The sequence below is a fragment of the Scyliorhinus canicula genome, chromosome 3, assembly GCF_902713615.1.
Source record: "Scyliorhinus canicula chromosome 3, sScyCan1.1, whole genome shotgun sequence".
NCBI lineage: Eukaryota > Metazoa > Chordata > Chondrichthyes > Carcharhiniformes > Scyliorhinidae > Scyliorhinus > Scyliorhinus canicula.
Genome location: NC_052148.1, coordinates 150,037,564 through 150,063,172, shown reverse-complemented (window position 1 = coordinate 150,063,172; position 25,609 = coordinate 150,037,564). Strand labels below are relative to the sequence as shown.

The 25,609-nt window shown below is 46.4% G+C and overlaps 1 protein-coding gene across 1 annotated transcript in view; it reads right to left on the bottom strand.

The window, feature by feature from the left end:
- Nucleotides 1–5,673: 5,673 nt before the first annotated feature.
- The window catches only part of dhx15 (DEAH (Asp-Glu-Ala-His) box helicase 15), a 158,773-nt gene continuing 138,837 nt past the window's right edge, over nt 5,674–25,609 (bottom strand). Inside the window, 1 exon segment of the mRNA XM_038791481.1 lies at nt 5,674–6,344. Within this exon segment, the coding sequence (XP_038647409.1) occupies nt 6,227–6,344 (118 nt within the window). The 3' untranslated portion in view covers nt 5,674–6,226.

Here is a 25,609-nt window from a genome sequence, read left to right as displayed (position 1 = left end):
GTTCAAGTGTTGGAGGCAGTGCAGAGAAAAACTAATCCCTCATGTCAACGGTATAGGGGACGAGAAAGGTGGAAATGTGGCCTTTTCAATGTAGAAAATCGCAGAAAGGTTATCTTACAGAGCTAAGATTGGAGATGATGCAGAAAAAGTAAATCCAAACGCTTCAAATTAAATTGCGAGAATAGGGCAAGGGGTCACAGGTTCAAATTAATTAAAGACATTTGTAAGATTTAGAGGTGAAAACTCTGAAAACAAGATGCTCGAGGATTTTCTGGATGGATTAATTTGTTTGGTTGATTAGTCTTTCTTGTTCATAGGTTTCCTATGAGTTTTTAAAATCAGCTGCTGGTTGGGTATGGTTTGTACCCTTGCCCATTGCGAACACCAGCAGGGACTGGAGATTTGTTTGACACAATACACCAGTCTTTGGGACGTGTGGCCTACGTACCTAGCATCACACTAGCACTGTAATTCATATACCATATTATTAATTTGTGTGACAGACAGAATGTTCCTTTTGGCTTGAAGGCAGCATTCTGCTGTTCGCAATAGGCAAGGAACAGACGATACACAACCAGACCATGCTTGCAAAACTCAGAAGTGTCCAACATTAGATGCGATTTTGCAATTGGATGTTTGTTCAATATTACGTCGACAACAAATTTAAGATAGTCAGTCAGGCTTGCAGTGAGGTGCACTTGCATGGACTAGACGCTACATATTAATACACAGGGCCCTGTTCTTTGCAAACAGAAAAAACATTTACATATGTTGTATCTGTTTCAGCTAAACAAAGTACATGATAGCCATTCGTTGATCTGTTCCTCAGAACAATGCCGTGACCAATCAGTTAAGCTGCCTGGTTTAAATATTCAGCAGCTAGCTGTCAGTTACCAGTAGCTGAAGTTCTCAATGGCAACGTCTCTACCAATTGGAGCCCACTTGCCAACCAATCAGCACTCTCTTCTCGGAATATAAAGTTTTTGTTTCCCGATCTTGGTATTCTTGCAATTGTTTGACGAGTGCAAGACAAAAAGCTTCTAAAAAATTTATTTTTTCAACTATACTCAAGTTCTGTACAATCAAGTGGTTTTTTAAAAAAATTGTTAACGAAATGCTGGATGAATCTCAAAATCAGTAATGGAAGTTTCTAAGCAGACAGTGTGTCTCGTGAAGGTGCAATATTAGCCGCATAATCACGATATTTACCTTAAAAATGTTTTCATTGCCAATTTTATAATAAAAATAAAAATTATTTTGATAAACAATTATCAAATTATATTTTGATAATTAAAAAATTATCAAAGGAGAGATATCAATGGGGGAAAGGGTAGATACTTAGTAAATGGAAGAATATTTGCCATTAAAATTTCAGCATAGTCTTTTAGACAGTCACTAAGCACGTAGTTAAGATTTAAAAAAAAGACTTGTTTAAGCAACATAGAAACAAACCCAGGAAAGCATCACTGACTGCAGTGGCCTACTTTGTATTGCACACGGTGAAAGAAGCATTTGTGCAATAATGCCTCAGGATTCCAAGTGCTGGGCACTCTGCCCCATTTATATTGTGGTATATTCCACAAGATTGGAACAAAACTGTACAAAAAGGAGAAACAACGGAGATGGAATAAGTATTTGGGGTGTGGAAACTAGGAAATATTAAGAGAGAGACAAATATAGCCCAGAAATTACAGCTGTGGTGAGGGACGAGGAAACGAACTGATGTAAATAAAAATATAATTGTCACATGATAATTATCTGCTGATTGTGTATTGAACTTGAAAGGAAGTGCTACAGGACGTCTATCACCACGTGTAGCTGAACAGGCAGCATAAAATCAAATCTAGTGAAAAGTCAATTTTACAGCAAACCTCAATACTGAAAAAAATTATATATATATCACAATATTTCATGCAATTTTCCTAATTATCTTTTAATAAGACAAATTTCAGAACATTGTACAAGTTATAATTTTCCCCAGATGTTTAACTAAGTTGGTTAAAAGCCCACAATAGTTGACATCAAACATGGACTGTCAGAAGGAATAAGTTCCCTGACCTAAATGTCTCACCTCAGTCATTATTTTTTCCTTTGGAAAGGATCAAGGAGGTTTGGTGATTGTGGGTTGAGCGCAAAAAGTAATCAGCGTCTGATGCTCTTTCAGTTGCACAGCAGTCAATTAATCAGTAAGAGAACTAATAAACAGTAATTTTATAGTCATAATATAGATGTCTACAGCTATTCTTGATTTATAGACAAACACACTGGTAAAGGAGCATCTTTCATTGAACAAGGCTTATGTTTTTTTACAAAATGCTGCAATTAGTGTAACTCTTCAATTATAGGGGGTAAAAACTCTGCCTTGTGGTGACTTTCATAACTGACCTATCTGACATCACACAATTTGTTCAGAAAAATGTACATTTTTCCCCTTGCTCATGGAGTGGTATTCTTTGGGAAATTCAGGAGATCACAACATTTACAGTTAAAATTATTCACCAGGAATGAAACATTTTCTCCAGTACACATCTGTCCATTCTAAATGGCAAACACGTTCCTTGTATTTTACTAACCTTTTCCCCCAAAAGGAACGTGACAAAAACGTAAATATGATGACATTAGCTAGCTGCAAGGATGAATATGGCCAAGGGCATAAACATCAGCCTGCAATTATCACAATTTAAAAAGCTTACCCAAAGACAAATATCAGTAACAAACGAGCACAGTTCATATACTTTTAAAAACAAGAATCCGGTGAGCTTTTATTTACCAAACAAAAAGATAGATAGGGCATCCAAAGCTAAAGCTACCTGGATAACAAAAATAAGAGAAATATAACAGGAAAAAAGGTATATGTGGTATATCAGGTACAGAATACAGGGAAATTATAAAGACACAAGGACAAAGAGGGAGTACGTGAGAAGATTAGCATATCGACATAAAAAGAGAATCCACCATTTTTTGTAAACAAAGTAAAAGGGTAGTTAAATAAATGGTGGGGCCATTAGGGACAAATAAGCAAATCTTCATATTGAGGCTGAAATCTTAACTGAGTATTTTGCATCAGCCTTCACAAAGAGTATATATATATATTATATATTTATTTATATATATATATATATATATATGATAGGGTAAAAATTGATATAAAGAAGATGCTAAAAAGATCAGCATCACTCAAGATTAACAAGCCAACCATTCCAGATGGGACGTCTAGCTTGCTGGGAGAAGCAAGGGTGGAAATAGTAGAAACTCTGACCATATTTCAATCCTCCTCAGACATGAGTGGTCCCAGAGGGCTGAAGGATTGAAAACATTACACCCCTATTCAAAATAGGACCGGGACATCTGGTAACTACAAGTCAGTCGAAAGTCAACGGTGTAAAAACTATGAGACACCATTGTCAAGGATGAAATTAATTCTTCTCTGGGGAAGAATGGGTTAACAAGAAACTGATTTGTTAAAGAAAATTAGCGGGATTAAGGTGTTTGATGAAGTAACAGATGCTTGATGAAGGTAGCGCAACAGTTGTATATATGACTTTCAAAAGTCAAAAGGAATGGAGAAACGACATCTCCCAAAGGGTCGTGAATCTGTGGAATTTGCTACCCAGAGTGCGGTGGTTGCTGGGACAGTGAGTAAATTTAAGGAGTTAAGACAGATTTTTAATTAGTAATGGGTTGAAGGGTTACAGAGAACGGACAGGATGGTGGAGTTGAGGTCATGATGAGATCAGCCATGATCGTATTGAATGGTGGAGCAGGCTCGAGAGGCTAAATTGCCTACTTCTATTCCTTATGTTCTAATTCCACCTTCCCGCTCATGGTCTGCAGCCCCGTGTGTAACAGCAGCTCAAGCACAAATCTGGTGTTCTTGATTAATAAGGGGATCCGGGGTTATGGGGAAAAGGCAGGAGAATGGGAATGAGGAACATATCAGCCATGATCGAATGGCGGAGCAGACTCGATGGGCCAAATGGCCCAATTCTGCTCCTAAAGTACCACATTACAGACATTTGGAAAATAAAAGCACATGGGATTCAAGTGGTAACTTGAGTACATAGTTGACTAAGTGATAGGTGACAGTGTGCTGTGTTGAACATGTTTTTCTTACTGGAAAGAAGGGTGTAGCAGACTCTGCCCTCGGTACAGGACCATTGTTTTTTCTGCTACATTTAAATGACTTGGACTTGGGTACAGGGAGTACAATTTCAAAGTTTGCAGATTGTAACAAAACTTGCCAATGTAGTAAATAATGAGCAGGATAATAGCAGCTTTCAGAAATACAGACGGACTAGCAAATGGGCAGAGATGGCAGATGCAATTTAATGCAGTCAAGCGTGATGTGATGATGCACTTAGGGAGGAAACACAATGGGGAATCAGTACAATCTAAATAGTACAATTTTTAGGGAGGTGGGTCAAAGAACAGAATTACCTGGGGGTGCACACTGACAATTTTCTGAAGGTGAAAGGGCAATTTGATAAGGCAATTAGGAAAGCAGGTGGGGTACTTGACTTTGTAAATAGGGTCACTGAATACAATACAAGGAAGGTGCCAAACATGTCCAAATTACTGGTTAGGACTCAACTGAAGTACTGTGTACCATTCTGGTTGCCACACTTTCCAAAAGGTATAAAAAGGCCTCGGAAAGGGTGCCCGGGATGATGGGCTTCTGTTATGTGGAAAGACTGAAGAAGCTTCGAGAAGATGAGGTTAAGCACAGACTCAATAGAGCTATTAAAAATTGAGCGACTTTGACAAAACAATTAAGGAAAAAACTATTTTCTCTCACTTGTGTGTTAGTAACTAGGTCTTGGACTTAAAATAATTGGCAAAAAGTAGCAGAGAGAAAATTAGGCAACATTTTTCCACAGAAGGTTGTTGAGATGCACAATCTGAAAAAACGGTGGAAGAATAATCAATAGGAAGCTTCAAAAGGCATTGGACACATAGGACTAATTTTTAGGTTATTGGGAAAATGTTGGGTTGTGGTACAAAATTGGACAGCTATTTTCAAGAGCCAGTACAGACACAATGAGCCACACGATATCTTTCTGTTCCCCAAGATTAAAAAAAACCCTGAAAATCTTCAGTGGTATGATTTTAGCTGATGCGCAAAATCAGAATCCTGCTCGACAATTTTCTTGCATATGGATTGGGCAGCACCATGCCAGGAAGTGTTGTTTCATCTGTTCAGAATTCAAAAAGCTCTTCAAAACCATTGGCGGTCCCATCCAAGTCGTTTTTCTATTGGCCTCCAGAGGCACTAACTTTCACAATAACATCGCCAAGAGGCCATCTCCAGCTCTGACAACTGGCTGCACTTGCTGTGGTAGGTAAAGATCTTTAAAAGCCAAATTCAGCAAAAGTTAGCAAAGTACATATGTGAGGTTGGCCACAAAATAAATGGTGTACTTGACTTTGTAAATAAAGCTACCACGCTTATGATAGCAGTACAAATGGCCGCGATGCCAAAGGAAAGATGGCCACACAAGGGTGCTGCAACAGATGCTATATGCACTGTGCAAAAAATAAAATCATTTAAGGGTAAATGTCATCTATGGTCCTTCCAAAGGTTACTTGGCTTACCTGAAGGATGTAGAGAATCAATGATGAAAATCTATTTCAAACTACCTCTTCCTTCCCAATAAGACACTGCATACACAAAACTTAACTTGTCACTATACCTTTATTTAAGTCAAAAATTCGTGTTGGGAAAATTCAGAGGTGCCTACATATAAATTTTCCAAGTTCTTTGAATCTCTACAACTTTCTAGTAAGAATGTCAACATGGGCAGGATCATGCAGTATGTGGTTGAGAAATACATACTTTAATTGCCAACTCTGAATCACTACAAGGAATTCAGACAGGATTGTAATAATGATGAAACTCTTTAAAAATTAACAGTTACAGCATTATTCTGAAACCTTTGCCCACCCCAGCCCCATAAAACCCAACAGGGTTTGTGACAAAAGTCAACATAACAATAAAAAAAGCCACATAACACCAGCAACATACTATGTTGCTCAACACAGTGTTACACAACCTGTCATAAACAAGGTTTTTTAAAAAATAAAGTGAGGAATTGTCCAGCCATTTGAGAGAAAACATCCATAGGTTTTCCTTAATCGACAAATTAAATTTGTTATTGGGCAGAATCTGAAGTCCATACTTCTTCAATATGAAATCTGCATTTGCCTGGCCTCCTACTTCAGAATTACTTCAGTATTGAGAATATTCCTTGGACTGAAGTTTGCCAATAATGCGTTCCAGTTGTCTTTTGGCCTCGCACTGGGGAAAGTTGCCCATTTCATAGTATTGAGGAGCGATCTTGACTAACCTATTGAAAAAAAAAAGTAAATTTGACTATATTTGAAAATTTACACAACAGAAAATTTACCAAGCAGCAACAAACTCAGGCAGAACTCAAACATCATATTTTGTTACCGCTGTCACTTGATAGAATTACTTAGAACTGTGTGACGGCATTTTCAACCTGCGCACTTAACTATCTAGCTACAGTATAAAAGTCATCAGAAAACAGCAATAGTTGGATTAACAAACTATGGAAATCAAAAGGTAGTCACAAGTTGAACGCAACACAACTGCAGTTGTAAAATACCGGAAGAAAAAAAGGTTAGCGCAGCTATTGCGATATTGGTTTTTATGAGAATTTAATACAGAATGATTTTCGGTTATAATTTTCCACATAGGAGAAGAGGAGCCTGAAGTGAGTTGTTTGGAAGACGAGCAAGCAAAGCAGGCTGAGATTTCAATTCTTCCCCACAGGCAGGAAGAATCAGCAAGTCACCACTATCAGCTAACAACGGCTGGTTGGAAAGCAACCCAGAAAATCCCTGGAGCCAAGGAAAGGCCTGGAAGGCTGCAATTCACCAGTTTACCAATTCACCATGTAATCTGAAGCAGGGATTTGGCAGTTGGCTACACTTTGTCAACAAACAGGACCACACTCCTTTTATCAGCACCATCCCATATTAAAACATCCAATGTACTACTTCCAATGATAGAAGCTGATATCACCCTCAATGTGCACACATTGGGCGCGATTCTCCCAGACAGGGAGAAATCGTAAGGCTGGCGTCAAAACCGGGCGGGTTTGACGCCAGCCTCCCCCTCCCCGACCGGGAACCGATTCTGGTCCCCGGTCGGGGCTAGTATGCCGCGGCCGTGAACTCCGGCATCGCGGGCTTAACAAATTTCGTTAAGCCCGCTTGCCAGAGTTTGCGACGGCTGACGCGTCGCATGACGTCAGCCGCGCATGCGCGGATTGGAAGACTCCAACCCGCGCATGCGCGGATGGGAAGACTCCAACCCGCGCATGCGCGGATGACGTCATCGTGCATTTGCGCGAAACCCGCGCATGCGTGGGCCGGGATGCCCCTCAGCCGCCCCGCGAATTGATACAGCGGGGCGGCGGAAGGACAAAGAGTGCGCGGGAATCGGACCCGCTGCCCGTGGTACTGCCGTGCCAATCGGTGCCATGGTTGCCAAGATCGGGACTTTACGGCCGTTTTTACGAACGGCCAGACCAGGTGTGTTTGCCGTTCGTAAAAACGGCCGTAAAGGGCTTGGAATTCGGCCCATTGGCCAGCTGAGAATCGCTGCTTGCCGTAAAAAAACGGCGGCAGCGATTCATGTCGGGAGTCGGGCGTGGGGGTGGAGAATAGCGGGAGGGCGTCAGACTAGCGTGACCGTAAAAATTTACGAACCCCGCTATTCTCCACACCGTCGTGAGTGCGGAGAATTGCGCCCACTATTCCTGTTGCCCCATTTCAATGGATCAATCCCAGTTAATGCCCCTGGAAAGAATGACAACCAACCAGAATACAACCAAATTCTGCTGTACGCGCTTTAGATACACAAGGGCCGTGATTCACCGATATCACGGGCAAGTGTTGACGCCGGCGTCAAAACAAGAGCGAGTGACGCTGGCTTCAACGGGCCTCCAGGCCCAGTAATTCTCCTCTTCTTCGGGGGCTAGAATGGAACCGGAGTGCTGTGCGCTGCTCCGGCACCAAAGCCAGCCCTACATGGCCGGTGCGGGACCACGCATGCACACCACGGCCATCTCCGCGCCGGCGCATGCACGTGGGTGCTGTCTCCGCACCGGCCCCCGCGCCACATGTCGGAGCCCTACAAGGACCCGGCGCGGAGGAACACAGCCCCAGCTCCCCCTCACCCCCGGGAGTAAGTGCACCCGCCGATCGGTAGCCCTTGAGCGCGCCCCCCCCCCCCCTCCCCCCAACCAGGACAGCCCCTGCAGCCAGAACTCGAGGTCCCGCCCGGTGGGACCATACGCAAACCACGGCAGCAGGACTTGGCGAGCCACTCGACCTGTCGAGCACGGAGTATCGCTTGGGGGGGGGGGGGGGGGGGGGGGGGTCGCTTTCAACGGCTCCCGACCGGGGCCATGGCGTCCGCGATTGGCGCAGATTCTCCGGTCACCGGAGATTCAGCAGCCCGGCGGGATCCCTCCCCCCCGCTGATTCTCCGACCTGGCGCGGGCTTGGAGGATCCCGGCCGGCCCAGGAATCCATTCAAATTTTAGGTTTAGGTCAGGTCCTGTAGTTTTAGGAGGACACGAAACAAAACAATTTTCCTGCACTGTAAAACTTGCTTTTCAAAAAATTTGCATTTAATCCCTAATCATATTTCAATGTGGAAGCAGGGGCCTAGATTTGCTTATTAAATACTGAGCTGATTGGAAATAATTCATATATAAATTCTTTAAGAAATATTTCTTTTTAGAGATTAAGTCATGTATAATATTGTTAAAGAGTTTTAAGAGATTTTCCATTTTACTATAAATTTTACAAAACTCACACTACCCACAAGCAGATGATGCACAAAAGCAACATAACAAAAAACAGCCAACCATATCCACCCCATCCACCAAGGTAGACAACCGAAAAAACAAGCCATCTCTGTTCGAACCCCTCCGCCAACCCCCTCACGGTGTACCGCGACATTCTCCGGGTACAAGAATTCCATTGTCGCCCAACCAAGCGCTGGAGGAGAAGGCCCCCCCCCCCCCACCCCCCAGCAGAACTGACCTTCAGGCAAACAGCAAGGTGAACGCAAGGACACCCGCCGTCACTCCCATTTGCAGCCTGGCGAGTCAGACACCCCAAAAGCGGCCATCAGAGGATAAGCCTTCAGATCAATATTCAGAATCAACGACATGTTGTTGAAGAAGGAGACCCAAAAGCTTACCAGTTTGTGGCAAAACCAGAACTTGTGTATGATTGGCCACCCCCCACAGAACACTGCTTGCACCCATCCTCTACTTCGGGGGAAAAAAACTCACCAACTCTAGTTTTGGTCAGGTAGGCCCTGTACACCACCTCCAGGTGGATTAGGCCAAGCAGCACACATGAAGATGTGGAATTCACCCTGCGGAGGGCCTCACTCCACTATAGGCCCCAGCACCCTCTCCCACTTCACCCCACCTGCTAAATCAGAATCCTGAGATAAAATTTGCTCATAAATACCCTCTTCCAACCCCGTCAGTGAAAGCATCCTTCCCAACATAGAAGTCCTCGGTGCCTCAGAAAATGTTGGGAAGACATAATTCCGGTACATAATCCCTCTCCCCCCCCCCCCCCCCCCCCCCCCCCCCCCCCCCCCAGTTCAAACTTCGCCGACAATTCCTCCAAGCTGACAAACCGTCCCTCTATAAACAAATCCCCGCATCTCTCCAGCCTTCCCTCACCCCAAATGTGGCATCCAATCTGGATGGCTCAAATAAATGATTGGCAAAGATCAAGGCCAGCCGTGGCATAGCTCCAACCTGAAAATGCTGCCTGAACTGTCTCCATATCCTGTGTACACAAATGAATGAAATGAAATGAAATGAATGACCGGGTTTGAGGAGTATCTAGCCGGAGAAAGCAGAAGCGAGGTCATCACCAACGTTCCCAGACTAGACCCCCCTACACGAGCGGAAATGGTTGTTAGATGTTCCGGGGTTTAGATGTTTTCAGAAGAATAGGGAGGGAAGGAGTGGCACTGCTAATTAGGGAGTGCACCACAGCTGCACAAAAAAGGAGGTAGTTGAGGAGGGTTTGTCTACTGAGTCAGCATGTGTGGAAGTCAGAAACAAGAAAGGAGCAGTCACTTTATTGGGAGTTTTCTATAGACCCCCCAATAGCAGCAGAGAGACAGAGGAACAGATTGGGCGGCAGATCTTGGAAAAGTGCAGAAGTAACAGAGTTGTTGCCATGGGTGACTTCAACGTCCTTAATATTGACCGGAACCACCTTAGTGCAAATGGTTTGAATGGAGCAGATTTTGTCAGGTGTGTACTGGAAGGATTCCTGACTCAATATGTAGATAGGCCGACTGGGGGGTGGCTATATTGGACTTAGTGCTCGGCAACAAACCAGGCCAGGTGTCAGATGTCTCAGTGGGAGAGCATTTCGGTGACAGTGACCACAACCCCTTGACTTTTACCATAGCCATGGGAGAGGGGGAGGGGAAATTATACTGCTATTAGACAGGAGCTGAGGAGCATAAAGTGGGAACAATTGTTCTTGATGAAATGCACAACAGTAATGTGGGGGTTGTTTAAGGAGCACTTGCTGCGAGTACCGAATTGTTTTGTCCCACTGAGACGAGAAAGGAATGGTAAGGTGTAGGAGCCGTGGATGACAAGAGAAGTGGAGCTTCCAGACAAGAGGAAGAAGGAAGCTTATGTAAGGTTGAGGAAGCAAGGATCTGACTCGGTTTCGAGGATTACAAGGTAGCCAGGAAGGAACTAAAAAATGGACTGAGGAGAGCTAGAAGGGGGCATGAAAAAGCCCTGACGGGAAGGATTAGGGAAAACCCCCAAGGCACACTTATGTGAGAAATAAGAGGATGATCAGAGTGAGAGGAGGGCCAATCATGAGTAATGGAGGGAACTTGTGCCGAGAATCTGAAGAGATGGGGGAGGCCCTAAATGAATACTTTGCTTCAGTATTCACTAGAGAGAGGGACCTTGTTGCCCTTGAGAATAGTGTGAAACAGGTAAATAGACTCAAACAGGTTGATATTAAGGAGGAGGATGTGCTGGAAATTGTGAAAAGCATCAGGATAGATAAGTCCCCCTGGGCCAGACGGGATATACCTAAGGTTACTACGGGAAGCGAGGGAGGAGATTTCTGCGCCATTGGCGATGATCTTTGCATCCTCACTCTCCATTGGTGTAGTACCGGATGATTGGAGGGAGACGAATGTTGTTCCCCTATTCAAGAAAGTGAATAGGGAAACCCCTGGGAATTACAGACCCATGAGTCTTACATCTGTGGTGAGCAAAATATTGGAAAGGGTTCTGAGAGATAGGATTTATGATTCTTTGAGGATGTGACGAGACACATTGATGAAGGTCGCGCAGTGGATGTGGTGTATATGGATTTCAGTAAGACATTTGATAAGGTTCCCCATGGTAGGCTCATTCAGAAATTTAGGGAGCATGGGATACAGGGAAATTTGGCTGTCTGGATACAGAATTGGCTGGCCGAAAGAAGACAGCATGTGGTAGTGGATGCAAAGTATTCCGCCTGGTGGTTGGTGACCAGTGGTGTCCACAAGGATCTGTTCTGGGACCTCTGCTCTTTGTGGTTTTTATAAATGACTTGGATGAGGAAGTGGAAGGGTGGGTTAGTAAGTTTGCCAATGACACAAAGGTTGGTGGAATTGTAGATAGTGTTGAGGGTTGTTGCAGGTTACAACATGACATTGACAGGATGCAGAGCTGTGCTAAGTGGCAGATGGAGTTCAATCTTGGTAAGTGTGGTGATTCATTTTGGAAGGTCGAATTTGAATGCTGAATACAGGGTTAAAGGCAGGATTCTTGGAAGTGTGGAGGAACAGAGGGATCTTGGGGTCCACATACATAGATCCCTCAAAGTTGCCACCCAGGTTGATAGGGTTGTTAAGAAGGCATTGGTGTGTTGGCTTTCATTAACAGGGGGATTGAGTTTAAGAGTCACGAGGTTTTGCTGCAACTTTATAAAACTCTAGTTAGACCACACTTGGAATATTGTGTCCAGTTCTGGTCGCCTCATTATAGGAAGGATGTGGATGCTTTGGAAAGGATACAGAGGAGATTTACCAGGATGCTGCCTGGACTGGAGGGCATGTCTTATGAAGAAAGGTTGAGGGAGCTAGGGCTTTTCTCACTGGAGCGAAGGAGGCAGAGAGGGTACTTGATAGAGGTGTACAAGGTGATGAGAGGCATAGATAGAGTGGATAGCCAGAGACTTTCCCTCAGGGTGGAAATGGCTGTCACGTGGGGCCATAATTTTAAGGTGATTGGAGGAAGGTATAGGGGAGATGTCAGAGGTAGGTTCTTTACACAGAGAGTGGAGGGTGTGTGGAATGCACTGCCAGCAGAGGTGGTGGAGTCAGAGTCATTAGGGACATTTAAGCGACTCTTAGACAGGCACATGGGCAGCAGTAAATTGAAGGGGTGTAGGTTAGGTTGATCTTAGATTAGGATAAATGGTCGGCACAGCATCATGGGCTGAAGGGACTGTACTGTGCTGTACTGTTTGTAGCCATCTGGGATGGCCACTTCCAGAACACAAAATGGACGCTCACAAACAATGTAGGGAAATGTGGACAATGCTAGACAGCAAGCTGGAACAGTGCCTTAATGTATATTTGGGAAGCAGTTACCAGACGGAATCAAAACTCTGGGTCAATTAGCATATTGATGGCCCATCTCCCAGGAACAAAAGACTAACACTCAGGTAGTTGATATTGTCGCAGACATCCCGGCCCAACCGAAAGACACAAACAAAGCAAGGCCAACGGCCACCTAAGACACGCCCAGCCATCAGGGCACCCACCCCTTTATTGGCTTAGATCGATGGCAATGATCGAGAAGCTGCCCAATTAATTGGGACCAAGTTTAAGGCCCGCCTAAAAGCTTGCGAAGCCCCTCCAAGTATAAGAAAGAACCCCCACGAGAGATTCGCTCTCTTGGATTCAGCTCTCAAGCGGAGATCCATCCACCAGCATCACCAGAAGCAAGTAAGTTCAAGGTCAACGCTCGCTACCAGACGGACGACCTTAGCTGTACTCCTGTTACCTCTTCGAACCCAACAGCCTCAGATCCGAACAACGGCCATTGTTCCTCTGACTAAGTGGGCACCCAAAGTTAAGTATAGGCATTAGCGATGGAGATAGTTTTGTTTGTAGTATTATTGTGCATGAATAGATCTTACTGTGTGTAAATAAATACCATTGACTTTGAACTAACTGGCTCTTTGATCAGTATTCGGGTTCAACCTTGTGGTGGTATCGAAAGATACCTGGCTACTCTGAAAGTATACACATAATTAGGATTAAGAAAGGCGACGTATTGACCATCATATTTATAACCAAATAAATATAGCAACATGTTCTACGCACTAGACCCCCTCTACACGATCTCGCCTCCATCTGTTCCCACACAGAACCTGGGTCACTGCACCACCTCAGCGGCCCAACAATAATAAAGCAAATTCGGCAATGCTAGGCCCCCGACTGACAATCCCGCTGAAGAACTACCCTACGTCTCCTCGGAGTCCTGTTTGTCCATATGAAGGATGAGATCAATGTATTAATCCCCCCCATAAGGAAAATTTAGGGAGGAAGATAGGAAGACATTAAAACAAAAACACCAACAAAAACCATGGAAGAATATCAATTTTAATAGTCTGGACTCTGCTCGCCAGGGACAGGGGAAGGTTGTCCAATTTTTATAGATCGGGCGCAACCCCGTCCACCAGACTTGTGAAGTTCAATTTATGCAGCCGGGCCTAGTCATGGGCCACCTGGACTCCCAGATACCTGAACCTAGAGCTGGCCAAGCGAAAAGGTAACACCGCCACGTTGGCTCCCCTCCCTGGGAGGTTAACCGGAAAACATTCACTTTTTCAGATTCCGCTTGCAACCCGAAAATGAACCAAAGCTCCTCAATAGCTCCATTATATCACCCATAGTCGGGACCTGGTCTGTAACATAAAGCAGCAGATCGCCAGGGTATAGAGACACCCTATGCTTCACCTCTCCCCTCTTTATTCCCTTCCATTTACCTTAAGCCCTCAAAGTTATGGCTAAGGACTCAAACAATAACGCAAATAAGAGGGGAGACGTCGAACACCCCTGTCTAGTCCCCCTTTTCAAATGGAAATACCCTGAACTCAAGGTACTTGTACGAACACTGGCCAAGGGGCCCTGTAAACAACCGTACCCATGAACTCAATTTTGTCCCTGAACAAAACCTCTCGAAAAGGTACCTCCACTCCACCCTGTCGAATGCTTTCTCGGCATCATAAGACACAATCACCTCCAGCACGGGCTTCTGGGCGGGGAGAGAACCACATTCAACGGGCTTCGAATATTGGCTGACAATTGCCGGCTCTTGACAAAATTTGTCTGATCCCCCCCCAATCACCTTGGGGATACAGGACTCCAGCTTGACCACCAATACTGTAGCCAGAATCGTGGCAACCACTTTTTAAAAAAGGGGATCCGGGTGTCGCTGGTTAGGCCAGCATTTATGGCCCATCCCTAGTTGTCCATCAGAAGGTGGTGATGTGTTGCCTTCTTGTACCAATGCAGTCCTCGAGGAGTAGGTACACCCACTGTGCTGTTAGGCAGGGAGTTCCAGGATTTTGACCCAGCGACAATGAAGGAACGGCAATATATTTCCAAGTCAGGGTGGTGAGTGACTTAGAGGGAAAACCTTCAGGTGCTGGGGTTCCCAGGTATCTGCTGCTCTTGTCCTTCTGGATGATAGTGGCTATTGGAAGGTTTGTCTGAGGAACCTTAGCGAGTTACTGCAGTGCATCTTGTAGATGGTACACACGACTGCCACGGTTCGTCAGTGTTGGAGGACTTGAATGTTTGTGGGAGGAGGAGCAATCAAGCGGGCTGCTTTGTCCTGGATGATGTTGAGCTTCTCGAGTGTTGTTAGAGCTGCACTCATCCAGCAAGTGGAGAGTATTCCATTACACTTGTGCCTTGTAGATGGCGGACGGGTTTTTGTGGTGGTTGTGGGGGGGGGGGGTGTCAGGAGGTGAGTTACTCGCCGAGGATTCCTAGTCTTGACCTACCCTGGTAGCCACAATATTAATATGGCTAGTCCAGTTCATTTTCTGATCAATGGTAACCCCCAAGATGTTGATTGTGGAGGAGTCAGCGATGGCAATGCCATCGCTTGGATAGACCGTTGTGACATACACACACACTTGATTAGGTCTTTATCCTTTTTCAACAGTAGTGAAATGGAGACCTGCGAGAGTGCAGCAGGCAGAGACCTCTGGGACAGAGTCGTTAAAATATATTTACCAGCAATGGTGCCAACTGATCTTTGAATGTCTTGTAGAATTCCACTGGAAATCCATCAGACCCATGCGTTTTACCTGTTTGCATCCGCCCAATGCCAGTCAAAGTCTTCTCAGGGCGTAATGGGGCCTCCGGCAACTCCAACCTATCTAAAAATATTGACAAGTCCTCCAAATCCCCCCCCCCCCCAAAGACTCTGACCGTCCAACATTCTTGTAAAAAGCCTCAAATGCCACGGCAACTTTACCTGGGGCAGAAAGCACACTACCAGTCGAATCCCTAACCTGAATAATCTCCTGGAAGTTGGCCTGTCGCCACAGCTGATAGCGAACAGACACACGTCTTCTCCCTATATTCATAAAAGACCCCCCTCAAATGCAGCAACTGTCCATAACCTTTCCCGTAGATAACAGATCAAACTGTGTCTGCAGCTTTTCCTGCTCACCAAGGTCGGGTAGCACAAGTGCCTGCAGTCCATCTCAAAAATACCATCCACCAACCTCTCTCTCCGTATGCACGTTGTATGACGTCATCGCTCCTCTAATCACTGCCTTCAAGGCTTCCAAAAGCAGAGGGAGAGAGAGAGAGAACTATTCCTATTGAATTCTATATACTCACCAATGCTTTGGACATGCACCCACAAGGCCCCAAATCCGCAATAACCCTACGTCTATACTCCATGGTAGGCGCTGAGCAGGGCCCAACTCCAAATCTACCAGACGTGTGTGGCGCACCACTCTAAAGCTCACTCCACTCTTGTGTAAAGCCAGCCGCTTTGCCCTTCTTAAAAGCCATCCGCTTGTTCACAAGCTCTGCACGGACATCCTGGTATATTCTAACCTGGCGTCCCTCCCATCTCATATCATGATTCTCCTTGGCCCACTTCAGGATCCGCTCCTTTTCCTGGAAGCAGTGGAATCAAGCCCCCCGCCCACCCCCGAGGCTTCTGCTGCAGTGTTCGATGGGCCCTATCCAACACTGGAGGGGACGCCATCTGCAAAAAGTATGCAGTTGGATTCGGGCCCTCCACAACCTCACTACCCTGAGGTTTTGTCTCATTGACCGATTCTCCAGGCCATCTACCTTCGCCCTCAGATTCATATTCTTCATTGCCCCCACGGAGATCACGTCGCTGTGCCTCAAAGCCGTTTAACCCCCTTCAACCCCTCTCCATGGTCCTTCACAGCTTTGGACATGCGCCCACTGGGTCCTCTCCAACTTTTCGTGGATAGGACCCAGCGCCTCCTCAATCCACTTGGAGAATATTGAATATCCCTCTCCATTGCCTCCAAAAATGCTTTTCACACTCAGTAGCCAGTATTAGCATACCTACTGTGATTGAGGCGGCCCCAGGTGTGAATTTCCACCCACAAACTTAGCTGTGGTCTTTTTTGACATAGTTCCACATTAGGCCCACTCTACTATCTTATAGGAAGGGTTTGTCCACCAAAAAACTCTGGGAACCAGGCACTAAGGGCCAAAAAACAATGCCCTGGTGGGAGCTACTTAGTGCATGACCTCCTCCATGTGCCCAGCCCATACAACATCAGTGGACAGGGCACTTGATCTGCTCTCTGCCTCCGCTCCAGGCAGGAAAACTCCATTGATATTAAAAAACGACTGCTAAGTTACAGCCAGTAGATGGCAGGGGTGGGGGTATCGGGGGATGGGGTTAGGGGAGGGGGGGGTTGTTCTGCTGACGGGAGAGGGACTTGAAATAGGCACTGGAAAGGAGGTAGAGGGTAGAGGCAGCCAAAGGGCGGGCCAGGAATGGCGCGACGCACGGGTCAGGGGCCGGCCCGAGAAAGGCTATGGCTGGCCGGCGGGGTTGGGGGGGGGTTGTGCCCCCCGACCAGGCTGATCACCTGGAACGTCAAGGGACTGAATGGGCCGGTTAAGAGGGCGCGGGTGTTCGCGCACTTGCGGGCCCTGAGGGCGGACGTAATTATGTTGCAGGAGACACATCTGAAAGTGTCAGACCAGACCAGGCTAAGGAAGGGCTGGATTAGCCAGGTCTTCCACTCGGACTTGGACTCGAAGTCCAGAGGGGTGGCAATCATGATCAACAAGCGCGTGCAATTTGAGGCAGAGGGCATATCCGCAGACAGGGGGGGGCAGATACCAGATGGTACGGGGCAGACTGGAGGGGAGAAGAGTGGTGCTGGTGAATATATATGCCCCGAACTGGGATGACGTGAACTTCATTAAAAGAGTGCTGGGGAAGATCCCTGACTTGGATTCTCGCAGGCTAATAATGGGAGGGGACTTTAACATGGTCCTTGACCCGACTTTGGATCGGTCGTGTCCCAGAACGGGTAGACTCTCAGCAATGGCAAGGGAGCTGAAAGGGTTTATGGAGCAAATGGGGGCCCCTGGAGAGATGGACAGCCACAGGAAGGGGCTACTCGTTTTACTCGCACGTCCATAAAGTATATTCCAGGATAGATTTCTTTGTACTAAGCAGGGACTGTATGGGGGAGGTAAAGAACACGGAATACTCAGCAATTACCATTTCAGACCATGCCCCGCATTGGGTGGACCTGCAGTCTGGGGGAGCGAGCTATCAACGCCCGCAATGGAGGCTAGATGTGGGACTGCTGTCGGAGGAGGGGATCTGCGAGAGGCTTCGGAAATGTATAAAAAATTACCTGCAGGTGAATGACACTGGGGAGGTCTCAGCGGCGACCGTGTGGGAGGCGCTAAAGGCAGTAGTGCGGGGGGAGCTGATTTCAATTGGGGCCCACAGAGCCAAGGCAGACCGGGCAGAGATGGATAGATTGGTCAGGGAAATGGGTCGGATAGATGAAGAGCACGCGGAGTCCCCGGGGGAGGTTTTACTCAGGGAGAGGCAGAGACTACAGGCGGAACTGGGGGCACTATCCACGAGCAGGGCCGTGGAACAGCTTAGGAAGGCGAGGGGAGTGGTGTACGAGCATGGGGAAAAGGCTAGCAGACTGTTAGCGCAGCAACTCAGGAGGAGGGAGGCCGCCAGGGAAATAGGTAGAGTGAGGGACAAGGGAGGCAAAGTGGAGGATCCGGCAGAATTGAATAGGGTATTCCGGGACTTCTATTGTAAGCTGTATACTTCGGAGCCGCCGGAAGAACTGGAGGGGATGAAAAGGTTTCTGGACGGGTTAACATTCCCAACAGTTGGGGGGGGAGCGAGTGGAAGAGCTGGGGCCCCCGATTAGAGTAGAGGAGGTATTGGGGGGCCTAAAGGCCATGCAGTCGGGGAAGTCCCCGGGGCCGGATGGATACCCAGTAGAGTTTTATAGGAAGTTCTCTGAGCTGGTGGGTCCGGTCTTGGCGAGGGTTTTCAATGAGGCAAGGGACAGAGGGACCCTGCCGCCGACAATGTCACAAGCCACCATATCTCTGATATTGAAGCAGGGTAAAGACCCGGAGGTGTGCGGGTCCTACAGGCCAATCTCCCTGATTAATGTAGACGCCAAGCTCCTGGCAAAGGTACTGGTGGGTAGAATGGAGGACTGTGTACCGGAGGTGATTGGGGAGGATCAAACGGGATTCGTGAAAGGTAGGCAGCTGGCGGCCAATCTGAGGAGATTGCTCAATGTGATAATGATGCCCCCGGCGGGTAGAGAGGTGGAGGTAGTGGTGGCAATGGACGCCGAGAAGGCCTTTGACCGGGTGGAGTGGGACTATCTATGGGAGGTGCTCGGACGGTTTGGGTTCGGGGAGGGATTGGTGGATTGGATCAAATCATTATATCAGGCCCCAAGGGCCAGCGTCAGGACCAACAGAGAAGTGTCGGAGTACTTTAGGTTGTACCGAAGGACCAGACCGGGCTGCCCGCTCTCCCCGCTGCTGTTTGCGCTGGCCATAGAACCGCTGGCGATTGCACTGAGAGCCACAGAGGGTTGGAAGGGGATGGTGAGGGGTGGGGTTGAACACAGGGTTTCTCTTTATGCAGACGACCTGCTCCTGTACGTGTCGGACCCAGTGGCCGGGATGGGAACTATACTGGGAATGCTGAGGAAGTTCGGCCAGTTCTCAGGATACAAATTAAATACGGTCAAGAGTGAAATGTTTGTGGTCCAGGCAAGGGGCCAGGAGAACAGATTGAGGGGGCTACCGTTTAGGCTAGTTGAGGAAAATTTCTGGTATTTGGGAATCCAGGTGGCACGAGACTGGGGCAGGCTGCATAAGTTAAATTTGGCCAGGGTGGGTGCAGACTGTAAAGATGACAATCCTCCCTCGATTTTTGTTTATTTTCAGTGCCTCCCGATCTTTATCCCACAGTCCTTCTTCAAAAGAGTTAACGGGCTGATCATGAGCTTTGTTTGGGCGGGAAAGTCTCCGCGGGTGAAGAAGGCGATGTTGGAGAGGAACCCCAGCGAGGGAGGGCTGGCTTTGCCGAGTCTGGTCAATTATTACTGGCCGGCCAACATCGCTATGATAAGGAAGTGGATGGTGGGTACGGGGTCTATTTGGGAGCGGGTGGAGGCGGCTTCGTGCAGGGGCTCCAGTTTGGAAGCCCTGGTCACGGCTCCTCTACCGCTGCCGCCGGCCAAGTACACCACCAGCCTGGTAGTGGTGGCGACCCTGCGGATATGGGGCCAGTGGAGGAGGCATGTGGGGGAGATGGGGGCGTCTGTCTAGGCGCCAATCTGCGACAACCATCGGTTTGCCCCCGGCAGTATGGATGGGGGGTTCAGAGTATGGCGGCGAGCAGGGGCGGGAAGGGTGGGTGATATGTTCCTGGAAGGGAGCTTCGCGAGTTTGAGGAGCTTGGAGGAGAAATTTGGGTTGGTATGGGGAAATGATTTTAGATACCTACAGTTGTGGGACTTTGTTCGTTGACAGGTCCCATCTTTCCCGCGCCTCCCGCCAATGGGGATCCTCGACAGAATAGTCTCTAGGAGGGAAGAAGGGGAGGGCAGAGTCTCGGGTATATATAAGGTGCTCATGAGGGAGGAAGGGTCCCAGACAGAGGAACTGAAACTTAAATGGGAGGAGGAGCTAGGCGGGGAAATGGAGGATGGGCTGTGGGCAGAGGCCCTGAGTAGGGTAAATTCGACCACGACATGTGCTAGGCTCGGGCTGATCCAATTTAAGGTCGTTCACCGGGCCCATATGACGGTGGCTCGGATAAGCAAATTTTTCGGGATAGAGGACAAATGCGCTAGGTGCGCTGGAGGACCAGCGAACCATGTTCACATGGTTTGGGCATGCCCCGAGCTGAGGGGGTACTGGGAGGGATTTGCGGGGGTCATGTCCCAGGTGCTAAAAACAAAGGTGGTGATGAGTCCAGGGGTGGCAATTTTTGGGGTTTCGGAAGACCCGGGTGTCCAGGGGGAGAAAGAGGCCGATGTGTTGGCCTTTGCTTCCCTGATAGCCCGGCGATGAATATTATTGGCGTGGAGGGACTCAAAGCCCCCGAAGACTGAGTGGTGGCTTGCGGACATGTCGAGTTTCCTGGGGATGGAAAAAATTAAGTTCGCCTTGAGGGGATCTGTGCAGGGGTTCACCCGGAGGTGGCAACCATTTATTGACTTCTTTGCGGGAGAGTGAGCGTCAGCAGGGGGGTGTGGGGGGGGGGTAGAGTAGAGTGGGAGGGAAAATATGGCGGGTAGTACCGGTGGGAGGGGAGCGGGCTTGTACAATATGTTACGATGGAAGTATTGAAAGTACGTGGATGTTTGCACATTTTTGCCCTTTCTGATGATGTCTGTAACTGTTTATAAAGCCAAAAACGACCTCAATAAAATTGTTTATTAAAAAAAAAACAAAAAAACGTCTGCTCCTGGGTCAGCTCGCTGACATCAGGAGGCGGCATTCTGCCCCTCTCGGCTTCGGGCCTGCGCACTGTTGAGGGGGCACACATGCGTGAGATGGCCGGCATTCTGAAAGCGGGTCGGGTCCGCTGGGCACTACGTCCTGCGATCAGGAACACCACTAGATGCTGGTTTAGCACAGGGCTAAATCGTTGGCTTTGAAAGTAGACCAACAGCACGGTTCAATTCCCGTACCAGCCTCCCCGAACAGGCGCCGGAATGCGGCGACTAGGGGCTTTTCACAGTAACTTGAAGCCTACTTGTGACAATAAGCGATTTTCATTTTTCACTACTCATGGCCCCACGACGTACCCGACCGCGACCCACCCCCGCAGGTCGCTATCCTGGGTTTTAAAATGACTAATGTACATGACTAAGTAGATATGTCTTTTAATAGCCCCTAATTCATGCTGTTTAATATACCTCAATGGTTCATCATTACAGTCCTCAGGTTTTGGGTGGGGATTGTTGGGAAACTGTTGGGTAGCTGGATTCAGCAGGGCAAAGAGTAAATATCCACAGAAACATTGCCCATTTCAAAGACCCTGGCGTTGCAGTTTCCTGCAAGAAAATGGCCTGAACAAGAAGACACTTCCTAAAGTACTGTTTAAAAACCCCCCAAATCCACTAGACTGGCATACTTGATTATTGTAACCAGTGACTCTGCCTTTGACAGGCAAATTAAACTGAAGTCCGAGCATATTGGTGAATAAATCTTGCGTTCCCTCTTTACTTCTCCCAACAAAGAAATCCAATGTTACAATAATTCTGGAAAGCATCTCTGATGCAAGAAGTAAGCACATTAATTTTTAAAATTTGATTATCAAAAGAGGTGTATTTTGCCTCTAGAGCTTTCAGCATCAAGCTGCTGTGCATGCAATAGTTTCTGGAAGCTGTAACTCAAATCAAGAAGTCAAAATGGTGATGGTGTAGTTTTTTGTCCTTCCATTGAGTCAACAAGCACAGAAACAGGCCATTCAACACAACTGGTCTATGTGGGTGTTCATACCTTATATGAGCTTCCTCTTCATCTAAGCCTATCACAGCATATCACTTATTCCTTTCCAACCCTCCTCATGTGCTTAGCGACCTTCCCCTCAAATTCATTTTTGCTACTCAGCTGAACTGCTCCATGTGGTAGCATGTGCCATATTCCCATTACTCATTTTCCATGAGATGTCAAACCAAGGTCCTATCTGCCTGGTTGGATGGACACAAAAGACCCGTGGCACTATTTCAAAGAACAGGGAAGCTAGCCCCAGTATCCTGGCCAATACTTATCCCTCAATTGTTCCCCTACTCCACGTTCCCCAATAAACTCTGACTTTAATAATATTATTCTTAATTAGTGTTCCAAGTAGGCTTTATTAACACTGCAACGAAGTTATTGAACAAATCCCCTAGTCGCCACACTCCAGTGCCTGTTTGGGTACACTTGAGGGAAAATTCAGAATGTCCTATTCACATAGCAAGCACGTCTTTGGGGACTTGTGGGAGGAAACCGGAACACCCGGAGGAAACGGACGCAGACACGGGGAGAACATGCAGACTCCGCACAGAGTGACCCAAGCCAGGAATCAAACCCAGATCCCTGGCGTTGTGAAGCAACAGTGCTAACCACTGTGCTGTAATTTACATTACCGGATCCAGAAGGGATTCCTCTATTATTGGGCTTCATATGTACAGAGCAGGAAAGGGGCCCAGAAAACACAAAAAACGCACTTCTCCTTTCCCTACCTCTTACTTGCAGTTTATTTATGACGGGGAGTAGTTGAAACCCCCGAAGAATATTAATCAACGTTTCTCATTTTGTTTTCGGAGAAGTTAGTTACTTCTGAAATCCCCAACACATCAATGTACAGAATCTATTATCTGTAAAACTGTAGTTACAAATCATAAACATTTTCTCATTTCATTTAGGAATTGCTGGGACTTCAAAGTGCGTGGCTTGCTGAGATATCTGATGGTGTGAAAGGCACTTTATAAATGCAAGTCTTTTTTCTTTATCCACCAGAGGAAGAAGTTTCTATTTCTACCCTATCCAATAACTATTATTTTAAGCACCTTCATTAATTCGCTCCTAAACACTAACCTGAAGGGAATACAAACCAAGTTAAAGTAATCTGCCCATTAAGCCCTAGTATCATTCTGGTCAATCTGCACTGCATCTCTTCCATTGCCAATATATCTTCTTTGAGATGTGGTACCCAGAACTGAATGCAGTACTTCAGAAGAGGTCTGGCAACTGAAAAATATTTTTCCTCTCCACCCCTCATTTCCAACTTCCTTGAAATAAAGACCAACATTCCGCCAGCCTTTTTGATTTTTTTTAAAAATCGGTTTACCATATTTAGAGATTTGTGGACATGGACTGTTCAACCTCTTTCCTACTCCAATTCATGTTTCTCCTCATTAAGAAAATATTCTCATCTGCCTTTCTTGAATCCAAAGTGGATAACCCAATTGGGCATTGAACGCCATCTGGCAGTTTAGACTGACTATGTCGCTTTCTATTTCCCTGCTCCTTCGACACAAGTCAGTGCGTCTCCTTAGTTATACTACTTTCTATTCCTTCAGCCAAGTTATTGACGTATAATGGTGAACGGTGAAATAGTAAGTGGAACCCGTAACTTGGTCACTCTGTTCATAATATTCCTGTAAGACAGATAAGCTTAATAGTATCAAAGAGGTGGGTTTTAAGGAAGAGTGAGATCAAGGCAAAGCAGTTTTGGGAGGAAAATTAGGACCAAGGCAGCTGAAATCACAGCTACCAATGGAGAAATTAACATATGGAATGCTCAAGAGGCCAGATTAGAGGAGCACACATATTGAAGAGTTGTGCACCTGGAGGAGAAAAGATGATGCCATGAAGGTGATGAGAATTTTAATATCAAGATGTTGCTTGGACCTATGCAGATTAACAAGTACAGGAGTGGTGGGTCCTCCCGGGCCATTAAAGGTGGTCTGGGACAGAGAAGGGTAGTACCCTGGCACCCAGGCATTGCCACGGGTTTGGCCCAGGTGGGTGCCTTGCCCATTTGCATGGGTGGGGGGAAAAGAGCTCAGGGCAGCCAGTAAAAATGGTGCCCCAATTTGTGAGGAACCAGTCCTGCTGGTGAGCTCAGCTTGCCAGTGCAGGAAATCTATTTTAGTGTGGTCTCGGCGGGAGAAATGCCGAGGTTCAAAAATGCTTCAAAGTGCCAGTAAATGGCGGCATGAATCTCAACGCTGCAGCTGCCGAGTAACACCTCGCCAAACCTGCCCAAAAGCAGACTTCATTTTAAGTCAGCTGAATCGCACTCTATATCACCAAACAGCAGAACAGGCTTGAGGGGTTGTATGGAAAACTCCTGCTCCTTAGTTCTTGTCCTCACTCTATCGATGCCTGGATCACCGTTTCTCCCCACATTTTTAGTTGTTGGCACTGTATAAATTGCCATTAAGGTAATTTACATGTTTTTATTTATCACTCCTCCTTTAGTTTAATGGGTATTTTCTTATAACCTTTTCAGGTCAGTGTATGCTATCACTTTTTAAAATACTCTCGACAGTTGTTCTTATCCCTTTGTTTCTTATCTTCAGCCTTCCATTATATCCACCTGCACCCTTCACCCTCACTTCTAACTGCTTTGAAGTCCTTTCCACTAAAACGGTCTCTTGCCTGAAGTACAAGACTGCGATAATTAACTTTCTGCGCTTATGAAACTGAAGTCTGAATATTACTGCTGACTGAACACCATCCTCGACATAATAAAACTTTGTCGGAAAATTATTAGGTTCATATAGCAAAGCATTCATGAAACAGTCCAAAGTCACGCTTTTTCCATTGCATTTTCAAACAGCATGATGATATAGATTTTATTTATAAACGCATGGTTTTCTCGTCCAAGCAAAGCTGTAGAACAATCCATGCATGCAGAACAAACTAGATCACCATATACAACTTACATTTCCTGATCCCTGCAATCTCATTTGAGTTAAGCCAGAAAATGAAAGGCAACGGTCAGCCACCACTACAGCTCCGCGTAAATTGAACATAAAAATACTATTAAATTACACAGTCTAAGTCATTTAAATGTGATTGATCAAAGTGTCTGCAGCCTGATTATAGACATTTGGTAGCGCCTAAATATCACAAGTGGATAGTTTTAATGACCATTACAAGAATGCTCCAGGAATAGCAATCAATGCTTCTCTGAGCATTATATAACACATGAGCGACGCTTCAGCTGTACAGTTTTACCCAAAACAGATATTTAACTTTTCCATTAGTGAAATGACAAGTTCAAAAAGTTTGAAGGAAATGAGCATCGACACGACCAAGTCAATGAGTCTTGGTTGTTGAGCACTTAACCCCTTAGTTTTTGCCATATTAAAATTCTACTTTTGTTTTTCTCGGTTTAGATAAAACTCCAGAATTAAAGGTCGTGGTCAGGAATTATTATTTAATTATACTAAGTAACTATCTTTG